We start from the raw sequence: 10,922 nt of genomic DNA, 5'->3' as shown, positions 1-10,922 counted from the left end.
CTGTATCTTTGACCGCTTTTCAGGGCTGTCGTACCCTGAGCCAGCGGGTGACATCTTCAGCAGGCAGTTGTGCTGGGAAATGGCACAAAATTGAACACATACTGAATTGACTTCGCAGACCGGATTGGATTTCAGATATCCATCTTTCACATGTGCTTCATGACCTCTCTGCTGTACTCTCCGCAGCCCTTGCTCGCACGAGCCTCGCTGCTTTCTTTAAAGTGACTTACAGGAGAATTGCAGCGTTGGCTTTACACTCGGTAACTTCTCACACCGCGGTCAACGCACGGTGTTGCCATCAGAGCTCCCTCTTGGCTCTCCACAGCCCAGAGGGTGACCACCCCACTACCACTGCCTCCCGCAGCCAGACCAGCCCGGACCCTCCAAGTAAGTTGTCTCCTGCCCGCAGGGTAGCCAGGATTGTCGCCTCTCGGTTTGGGAGCTGTGGCTGGAGCAGGATTAGTCCCTGTCGCTGGAGACTGAGCCGTGTCCCGGAGAGGGAGCCACGCTCCGGGCTCTGCCTGCTCCCTGCCTGCCGGGCAGGAGGACAGGCTCCCCTGGAGCCTTCCTGCCGCCCTGCCAGCGGGCATTCGGGCAGGGCCGGGAGCTGCCGGTGCCTCGCCGTGCCCTGGGGTTTCACCTGGACGTCTTGTAAGTCCAGGTACCACATACCCAGCACTGCGTTTGCCAAAGCTGGACCCAAAGAGAGGATCAGCTAAGCGTAAGGAAAGTTTTTGGGTGGCAGCACTGAAAAACTGACCGAGAGCAGTCACGGTTTCCTACAGCAAGAAGAGTCCTAACTTCTAAAGTCCTGGCAGGAAAATGGAGGCCTGAATTTATCATATCCTGGAGCTCTCTCCATTGTTATAAAACATCTTTATGTAGTTGCCTTTCTTCTCTGGGAACAACAAAAGATGTTGTCTTCCCATCTGGTAGGCTTGGCAGATACTTTACTTCTAAGTGAAGACATTAGCCCCTCTTACCCGCTCTTTTCTCTGGCCTAAATGATTCGTGCAACTGCTGCGACTTTGGAAGGGTTAAGGTGTAAAAAGCAGCTGCCGCGGTTTCTTCCAGGAGCTACCAACTCTCGGGCATGGCTCGTCGGTGATTTTAGTCTTGATGTAATTGTTGTCTTTCAGCGGCACATGCACGCATGGGCACCGAAACTACCCAACCCTTCTTATCCTACGTCTCTCGCGGAAATCAGTATTTGCCCAGGTCTGGGGTGGCCCTGGGCAGAGCCGGGCAGCAGAGCAGTGCCCAGCTGCTGCTTTGATTCCTCCTCGCCCTTGGTGAGAGAGGTTGTCGGCAGGTTTTTCAAGCAGGAGAGTTTTAGTGCGGCATCCCCGCTCCGCTCTCTTCTTCCCTGTCCTAGTGTCTCGGCTGCCGTGTGCCCCGTCCTTCCTGGAAGGCAGCAGTCAGCTCAGCCCTCTGTAAGCCCTCACCATTGCTGCAAACACTGGCAATAGCAGCTGGTGATACTCGTGGCAGTTTTTTGGAAACTGCAATGACCCATCTGAGAATTAGACTTGGGCACTTCTCTCTTCATTTGCTCGTTTCACAGGGGCAGGCGGACTGTCACCTGGCTTCAGCAGAACGCTTGTTCACCACCTTTTTTTGTGCTGTTTCCCTATGTAGTAGGGAGTTTGGTGGGAAAAGGCAGATAGCGATTCAATCTCGTTCCCTCACCCCTCTCTGCCCAGCGTATTCCCCCGCCACCCCGGGAACTGATTGTTCACGGCGCCTGAGCAGCCGAGTGCAGGTCGGATGTGTCCCTGTCTGTTTTCTGCACCAGAGAATTTCCTTGGGAAGCGATCGGTTTTGTTATCTATTAAAGTGCATAGGAAAGATTCAATCTCTGTGGGATATTTTTAGAGCTGCTGGGAACGGGGGTTTGGGTGGTGTGTACAGAGTTGGCCTTGGGTAGTGCAATAGAGCTGTCTTTCGAGAAATGAACCCGAATCGTTTCTGCTACTGTTCCGCAGGGTTTCCCCCCTCCTCTCGTCGGGGTTGGACACAGCTGGTGGGAGGGATTTCTGACTGTCAGCAAGAAAAGAAACAAGAGAGCATGTGAGGGAAAGGAGCTAGACCTGGGAAAGGCAGGAGGAAAGTTCTGTTACTCCCTTCAAATGCAGGGAAGCTGCCCTTAGCGTGTGCGTGTGCAGGAGTTACTTGATCCCGTCTCCGGAGGAAGGTGGGAAGCTGTAGCGGGAGGATGGCTTCAGCTGTGCGGATGGGGTAAACGAGCACTCTGCCTGCTTTTGGAAAAGCCCTCGGGGAGGTGGATGACTCGGTGTGCAGGAGAGCACCCCCCTTTCCCCCCTCCCTCGCCGAGTGCTGCTTTTCCTATCGCCTCGTGAAGTGGCTCGCGACTCCAAATCAGCTAAACCCACACGGGGCTTTCTTGCTGGACAGAACCCAGGGCTTGTGAGCCACCAGGTCTTTGGGCTTTGTCAAGAAGCAAATGCCAGAAGGAAAAGTCACTTTGGTACGTTTCACTACAAGCAAATGAGCGTAAGAAGCCGGGTTTGGTTTGGGGAAAAAGCCAGCGACAACCTGCGCTATAATCCTCTCCCATGGACTGAAGAAACTTGCTGAACTGAACCCACACGGGAGGAAGCAGCTCGGAGCGCTGCATCTGCTCTCCCCGCGCAAGAACTCCCGTGCGCTCCAACAGCATTGTCCTTTGCAAGAAAGAGGGAGACCGGCAAGCTGGGAACAGGAACTCGCAGGTCGTGCTTGCGAAGGCGGTGGGGTTTTCTAGGCAGCCCCTGGAAGCCCCTCGCGGGGGGAGAGGAGCTGTTGCGATGCAGTCTCCTGCGGTGGCACTGGCATTCATCCTTGCGTTGCAAATGCCTTCTCTTGCTTCTGGGAACAAACTTCAGCCCCAGATGTAAGTAGCAAGAAAAGAGAACCGGAGTGTTTTGATAGGGCAGGGAACTGTAAAGCAGAAGCTAAATACAGTACTTTAAAATCAAAGGTGAAGGGAGGAGCAGAGAGAGCGAGGGGGAGGGCGGGCTGGTCTCTGTTCCTTTATCTGGTACCAGATGTACCTGAAGGTGAATAGAAATTTGAAAACCTGGCTAGTCTTTGCCTGTAGGAGGTACCTCACTGCTTTTAACTGAAATGTTGCTATTGTGTGAGCCCGAGAGTGATTGTCGTGTAAATAGTTTGACCTTTCTTCATTGAAGTGCTGATTTTACTGCACTTCACGTATCTCTCTCTTCCTGCATGTTTCTTTCCCCCTTTTGCTGTTACTCTAGCAGCGCGCAGTCCGTCCTTTTTAATTAAATTTTACAGTTACAGTTTGGTGTTAATCATTTGGCTTCTTCGGAGAACTTCCTTGCAAACTTGGTCTCCTGCCAGAAGATGATCTCTCGATGCAGGGGGGTTGCTCCAATTCTTTTTGTAAATGAACCCAGTGTTGCATGGTGTGCGAACTCCAAGCTGCTCTCCCCGATGTTTTTAACTTTTTGATTGAAAAGGGGTCCTTTTCAGCAGATAAAGGGTTTGCAAGAAGATGCCTTTTCTCCCTATGTCCGAGACTTTGTGCTCCTGCCTTGACAAGTGCTTTTAGGGCTTCTTGGATGAGACACTGGAGATGAGCTGTGTGCCAAAGCGTCAGAGAAAAGACAATGCCAGCGCCTGGGAAGTGCCATCGCTCCCGTAGGGCATTGCTGCCGATGCCCATTATGCACACAGCCGCTCTTCGGGGCACACAAGACCCCTTCTTCGCTGTAATGAGTTACACCAAAACGGTGCTGCTGCCTCCCTTGCTCTTGGGGAGCCTCTCGGTTCTTTCTGGGACGCGCAGGGAGCTCGCCGGTGAGGCACCTCAGGCTGGCAGCAGCGGCGGGCCGGCGGGTGGGGAACTGCCGCGCTCTGCTCCGGCTCGCAGCTCTCTGTGCGTGGAGGCATTCACGAAGTAAACCAGCTCCTCCGGCGGTCCCCGTTAGCGCCGGGGACTGCTGTGTTGGTGAAGTGATGCGTGTGGAGCTCTGCAAGCCAAACAGCTCGGCAGTGGCCACACGTGGGGATGGCAAGAGGAGATTTTGGAGCAAAGCGAGAGGGGGAAGGAAGCATGCCGTTAATCCCAAAGGCGTTGCCAGGCTTGCTGTAAGAGTGGTGTCATTGAACGTCCTGGAGGAGTCAGATGCCAGCTGCAAGCTCTACGCTTCGCCACGTCCAAATGATTTAGTTTAACTTCTTTCACAGAAAGTGTTTTTGTGAAAACTCTCAGTCCCTTTTGAAGAATTGGAAACAACAGAAACCGTCCCAAATAATGAATGGCTGGTAACTTGTTAAGTCAGGGACAAATGTTTCCCTCTTCATTCTTAGTTAGAACTACTGACTCTTATTTGGTGAAAGAGAGTTGGAATTAGAAAAGAAATAAAGTTTAAATGGTATTTTCCTTATTTTCTTACTCACTGAATTATACATATTCACTTGATTTACTGGAATTAGTCTTGCAGCCCTTAGCTCTGAACGAATGAGAAAGCATCTAAGACAGCAAACGGAATTCTGGTTTAAAGCAGTACTGATAAAATGATGTATCATTTCTAGTGGCAGAATAATTTTTTCCCCAAACGCTGTCAGAAAATGCAGGTGTCGTTGGTGTTTGCAATGACAGTAGTCAGGAAAAGAACCCCCTAGGTGCAAAGAAAGCCTATGTATTCTTCCTTAACTGAGAGTGGACAAAATGGACAAACATAGAAATTATTGTGCTACTGTATCGGGTAGGCTGCTGCCTCTTTTCTGATCCATCCTCCCTGTTTTAACGCTAAAAATTAGCCTTAATGTATCAGTGTTGCATTTTTCAAGTGGGCTGTGGAGCGTCCCAGGACCTAGAGGTACAAAATGCCAGCAGCTTCCCGATCTCACTGAAGTTTGCTCTGTTGCAATGTTATAAAACCGTATCGCTTTAGATTTCTGTTACTACCTCTGCGCCTCACCGCGGGCCGCAGGTCGGGAGGTTCGAGAAGGGGGTTCAGGACGGAGCAGGCTTCCCCCGTCTGCCGCCGACCCGCAGCGCGGGATTGCTCAACGCGTCCTCTCTCCCTGTGGCAATTTTCCATCTGTAAACGCGGGTTTGTGATGTTCACCTTGTAGTTCGCCAGCGTTTAACTGATTCACGAAGGCCTAACGACGTGCTTCTGAGAAACACAGGTGATACTATTGTACTGTATGTTTTGTCGGTGCTGGTGCCACCCTGTTAACGTGCTGTCTGTTCACAAGAGCGTTACATCCAAGAGTTTTTGGGGTGGTGGGTAGGCTGCACTTGACAACTGCTTGTGGCTGGCCGACCTGGCAGATTTCTCTTCCCTGCACGGATTTAATGGAACAAGGAGGCAAATACTATATATTGCATAAGATCTCCCTGCTCTTTCAGTAAGGAAATTGAAGTTGCCCCCAGCGGGCGCCCGTTTAAGCGGCGGAAGCACTGCCTTCTTCTCTCAGCGGCGTGCAGACCCCTGTACACCCCTGTTTCTCTGTGCCAGGCCAAACGTCTGCGCGGAGCAGGAGCTGGCGATCGTGGGGCACCGGCAGCCATGCGTCCAGGCCTTCACCCGCACCGTCAAAGTGTGGAAGCAGGACTGCGGAGGACGGCGGTGGTGCACGGGCTACGAGCGGAGGTACGTGCACTTCCTTCGAGCTTGTTTTGCTCCTCGCATGATGAAAATTGATTCCGTCTCACCCGCAGCAGCGGGGAAGTGAGCTTGTTGCGCACGTTGCATCCGCAATGTGGAGAGCCCGTTGTGCCGGCGGTGGCTGCAGAGCTGGCAGGGTCTGGGCGCAGGAGGCGAGGGCTGGGAACGGCCGCGGGTGTGCCCGTCCTGCTGCCCGGGCTGTGGTCCGGCACGGGAGACAGCCTTGAGAAGTGCGCGGTGCCCTCCGAGGAGTCTTTGTGACCAGACGAGGTGGCTGCGGCTCTCCCCAGTCCCCGGCAGCTCTCCAGGGGGAGAGGAGAAAGTATCCGGCACTTGGTACTTGGCCTTCAGCGGGTCTGGTGTTGGGGTAACAAAGCAGGGTCAATTCATTTAGGGGTTGATGTAAACAGCTATGTGCAGAGAGAGGTGTGGTGCTGAACCCACAAATTAGCTGTAAAGAGTAGAGCTATTTTATTAGATGCTTTTCTTGGCTAAAACCAGGAGGCTATGAGAGATCTGTAAACCCTATGTGTGTCTAGCCAGAGGGATTTCTGACCCTGCCTGGCATCTTTCTGATGCTAAGAGTTTTTAAGGTGTTCAGGAATTCCCAAAGAGAAGATGTACCGCTTTTGTTCTAAAGAAGCTTCATCGTTGTGGTTAGCTGTTTCCAGTCTTCTGACGATGTATTACATCTGTTTCCTATGATCGTGCCTTGTTAACGAAATGACTTAATCACATCACGTGCATTATTCCTGTATCTTTAGATGTCTCAGCTTCAAAGCAGAGGCATCTCAATGCTTCTGCAGTTTTACAGAGCTAAAGGCAGTAGCTGGGTCCAAGTGCGGTTTATTGTGCGTGGTCTAAAAAACCCAAAAAGAGACGTGGCCATCGTGCACGTGATGCTCCGCGAGGACGGGTGGCTCTGTGGCGGGGGGCGGCAGGCTTGGCGGCAGGGTCCTCGGCTTCCTTTCGCACCGCGAGCAGGACCGTGCTCAGGCCCACGTCAGAGGAGCGTGCAGCTGCGCAGAGCTAGGCTTGCACATGCAAGAAGGGAGTTTGAATGTACTCTAAGTGGAAAATTGATGCGGTCGCTCAGCTAATCGTAGTATCCTTTGAGTCGCCGACTGGCCTTTGCTGGGAGCCGGCAGACCGAGCGAGGAGGGGTTGCAGGGGGAGGACTACAAACATGTGCAACAGTGCAAATAATGCACTTCTCTTACCTACACAGCAGCCAAACTACAGAGTGCCCAGTCTTCTTCCGTACTCCACCTGCTTTTCCGGCCTCATTAGGCAGCTACAAGCCTTTACAAAATAATAATGATAGTAGTAGTTTCAAAGAAGCATCTTGGACTAGAGACAGCTTTTAAGTCTTGACTTTAGGAATTCCTCCTAACCCGTAATTGCCAGTAATTATCTTGGTGATGATATCTGTATAGTGGTAATAAAGGAGCCAACAGAGTCTGTCTTTTGACCATGTTTTGAGAGAGGACTTTGAAATGATAGGTGCCCTGTCTGCTTCTACTTCAAAGGCTGGGAACTCTTCAGACCCAGCTGTCCCTTTAGTTCTTTAATGTATGTTTTTGACATTGTAAATCAGGGAAGCGAAGTGAAAAAGCTTTCTGTCGTGCTTCATTATAAATATCGGAACAGCCTAGTGCTAAAACTCTGTTCCTGAGGAAAATACAGAGGAGGCTAGAGGTGCTGGGGGGGATTTCACCCAGGGAATTTTAAAAGCAAGACAGTGAAAGGACTACCAGCAGAGCTCCCCTCAGGCAAGATTTTGTCCCATATCCCCTCACTCTAAACTTCTTTTGGGAGTTCCCATCGCAGCAAGCTTATTCCAATAGATGGAGGATCTCCCGCCAAGCTCCCTTGTGCTGAGCAATTGAGGGCAGTGGAGCGCACTGTCTCGGCGTTCCCAGGGATGCCACGCAGCCCCTGTCTCACCCTCTGGAGCTGCTCCAGTTGGACCCGGCTGCGGCAGCGTGGGGCTCAGCAAGCATATGAACAGCTTCAGGAGCTGGCACACACGGCGCTGGCCTGAAATTGGCCCCGGTGCCTTTGAGTTCATGGACGCGACTCGGAAGAGCCAGCCTCGCTCCTCCTCGCCCCGGTGCACGCTCAGCGCAGCCTCGCCCGCCTGCCGCGACGAGCAGCTGTCTGCAGGGGCTGAAGCACAAGTCGCCGACGTGCAGGGTTCATCATGGCTAGCGAATTTCCTACAGCTCCCGGGCACCCCTGGGGCGCTGCGGACACTGCCACAGTCCCATCGCTTTGCCTAAACTCTAAGTGCAGTTTAGGGGAGGTGGGCTGGGGCAGGCGGGGGACGGGGCGCAGCCGAGGGGATGGTTGTCTGCCCAGTTTGTGCGTTCCAAAACCAGTCACGTTTGTTTTTATAGGACTTGTATCTATGCCTAGGGTACTGGATTGCAACATTTCCCAAAAGTGAGAACAACCCTTGCTCCGCAACCCCCGGACACGAGCCCTGCCCGCTCAGAGAGCCAGCATCTGCGCCTCAGCAGATGGACTGAGCATCCTCTGTGCCGCGCTCCTCGTTGTTCCTGTAAAGTGATGGTTTTGCTGCTGGTGGTGTGACTTTCCTGAATTAGGTGACAACAGAAGGTAGCTTTGCTCAGCCCACGGTAACGAAACTTGGAGGAATGACGGCGCTGTCCCGGAGGGGCTGGGGGTGGATTTTCCAGCAGCAGGACACAGCAGGATTTTGAAGCCTGGGTTCCATTAGTTCTGGCTCATTCAACATGTTCTGTGCCAGGGACTCCTTAAAACACAAAAGCAAACAGAAACATTGAAGATAAAGTATCTCCTATGCGGTTCTTTCCAGTCTGCAGCATCCAGATATCCACAGGCAACTGAGGCTGTCAAAATATTTGCATCTCCTCGAGAACCTACTTGGGCTGAGTTAAGGATCTGAAGTGTCCGACAGAGCCCACCGAGTCTCGTGGGGATGCGGTGGTTCGGGGGGCTGTTGGGGGCGGGAAGGAGCCGGGGGTTAGTCCTGCGCTGCCCTACATTCCTGTTTCTTGGAATACCTTTTCCTCCTCATTTCTGAGCTCATTCGGGGCAGATGGGAGAGGCTGCTTGCCGCCACGTGGTCGTTCTCATTTTGGGTGAAAAGAACGGCGTTTTCCAGAACGGCCCGCACGGTGAGCGCCTGCTGCGTTAGCACCACCCCGCACCCGCCGGGTCCGCTTGGGCTTCCTGATGCGCCCTGCCCACCGCGCTAGAGCCCTGGGCCGGGCTGGGAGACAGCTCTCCACACCAAGAGCATCCCGATGGATCTGCGCCTGATTGCTAGCTGTTCCGGTGCCTGAGTGACTGTAAATTGCTTTCTCAGCTGCTTCTGGAACACGAGTATTTCCTTCATAATTTGTTAACAGCTCGTACAAAAAAATTGGTATCTGCTTTTATTTTTCTCAGCTGTGCTTCCATATGCTGGCTGGCACGGAAGAGTAGCCGAAGGTTTCCTTCACGGGAATTAATGGTTCGTCGTTACTTAGGGGGTTTTGTAGAAACATTCAGACAAAATCAAACAACTAGACTGAGTTAGGATAAATATTTTCGGTGGATGTGTACAACACATCTGCTGTGCCAAATATTTGTTGTTGTTTGTCTGATTTGCTCTGGTGGAGTAGTTTCATGTTCTGCCAAAGGAGCTTTTTAAAAATCAGCTTCAAAGGTTTTATCTGTGTTTCAATTTTCACGTCTACACAACATCAAATTTCCAGGAAAGAAGTGTCGCTTTTATTTATTTATACTTCCGCTCAATCCCTGCTTTACCACCCCAGCTCCCACCCTGGAAGTAACTAGTCGGAGTTGTTAAAGGGACCTTCAGCATCTACCTGAGCGCAGCATCCCCTGCCAAGCCCGCGCTGGCTCTGCCGAGCGGCGAGGCTGCGGCCACTGCTCCTGGAGAGGCGGCTGCCGCCGCGTCCCGGCGCCGTGCTGGGCTGGAGAGGGCTTCTCGCTCCTTCTGGAAGACGGGGGAGATGTGGTCACGCGTGTGGCATGGCCGGGCTGCTGCTGGCTGCAGCGCTGGGCTCGTCGGTTGGTCGAGGGTTATTGTGGGGCGCAGCGGAAGGAGAACCGAGGAGGCGAACGCCCTTTCCATCAGGGCGTGGGTTCTGCCAGCCTTAACCTGCAGAAGCCTTGCCATCTAAAGCACAACTGCATGGAGAGCTTTTTGAGTAGCTTGATATTCCCATCAGGATTCTGACAATTTTTTAGCTCCCCAGCCCCTTGGAGACACTTGCTCATACTCACTAAAGCTGAACTGAAATACCGGTTGTTCTTAAAATTTAAATTTCCTTTGTTAACAGGTAGTTTAAAAGAGGAGCTCAGAGCTGTGAAATACTTTAGAAAAGGAGAAAAGAGCCAGGGGTGTTATGAGGACCTGAACACTCCAGTCTCTCGTGTTCCCGATTAAAGTAAATTAAGAAGTATTTTCTTAGCATCAGCAATCATTGCTAGACCAGGTGGAAAAAAATGTCAGCACATTTGAAAACCAAATTCCCCATTTTATTTAGATCCACAGTTAGAGTTGCAACTTCTGTTCTTTCCAGTTGCCTCGTTCTGCAGGAATTAACGTTGTGCGGGTGGTATCTTGTTTTGTTGTCTTTCAGAACTGCGTATTACACGGGCTACAGGCAGGTGTACAAGGCGAAATACCAGACCGCGTACAGGTGTTGCCCAGGATGGTCCCAGCTCGGGGGGGATGCCGGCTGTCTCTACCGTAAGTATCGCGCTGTTCGGATGAGATTCTTCATTTGCTACTGTCAGTATTGGTTTTTTGGCTGAGGGTGCTCATTTCAAGTCCTGTACCTGCAGTAAGGGCTATGTCTTTTAAAAGAACTGGGTTTTTTGTTGTTTGCCTCTGGTGTTTTATTTTTGTTTATTTTAACTGTGTGTCAGAAGGATTTTTCTCTGGCTTCCCAGGAAGTGCTGTGTGTTGCTTTCTGGTTTTGGAGAATTTCCTCATCACAGCACGGAAGGGTTTTCAGAGTCACCTTCATTTATCCAGTTGCCAAACGCTGCTAAGCATTTAGAATCAAGCCCAAACTGGTGTTTCAAATGGTGCCATTGGCAGAAGCTCTGGAAAGCTGTAATCCAAGCCCTGAGTGGACTTTTCACTGTAAAAGCCAGTAATTGCTGTCGGTGTGATTGAACGTGCCAGTGATGGCTAATTTGCCGGCTAGTTGGTCTTACTCAGCATTCGTGAGAACGGCGGCCTTTGACGAGTTACGCCCAGGCAGAGAA

The 10,922-nt window shown here is 51.8% G+C and overlaps 1 protein-coding gene across 1 annotated transcript in view; it reads left to right on the top strand.

Moving 5' to 3' along the window:
- The first annotated feature begins 2,871 nt into the window (after window positions 1-2,871).
- The window catches only part of MEGF6 (multiple EGF like domains 6), a 105,650-nt gene continuing 97,599 nt past the window's right edge, over window positions 2,872-10,922 (top strand). Inside the window, exons 1-3 of the mRNA XM_059829874.1 lie at window positions 2,872-2,893; window positions 5,499-5,633; window positions 10,289-10,398. Of these exons, the coding sequence (XP_059685857.1) occupies window positions 2,892-2,893; window positions 5,499-5,633; window positions 10,289-10,398 (247 nt within the window). The 5' untranslated portion in view covers window positions 2,872-2,891. The remainder of the gene's footprint in view (window positions 2,894-5,498; window positions 5,634-10,288; window positions 10,399-10,922) is intronic.

Source organism: Gavia stellata, chromosome 27 (assembly GCF_030936135.1).
Source record: "Gavia stellata isolate bGavSte3 chromosome 27, bGavSte3.hap2, whole genome shotgun sequence".
Taxonomy (NCBI): domain Eukaryota; kingdom Metazoa; phylum Chordata; class Aves; order Gaviiformes; family Gaviidae; genus Gavia; species Gavia stellata.
This window is presented reverse-complemented; position numbering and strand designations above follow the sequence as displayed.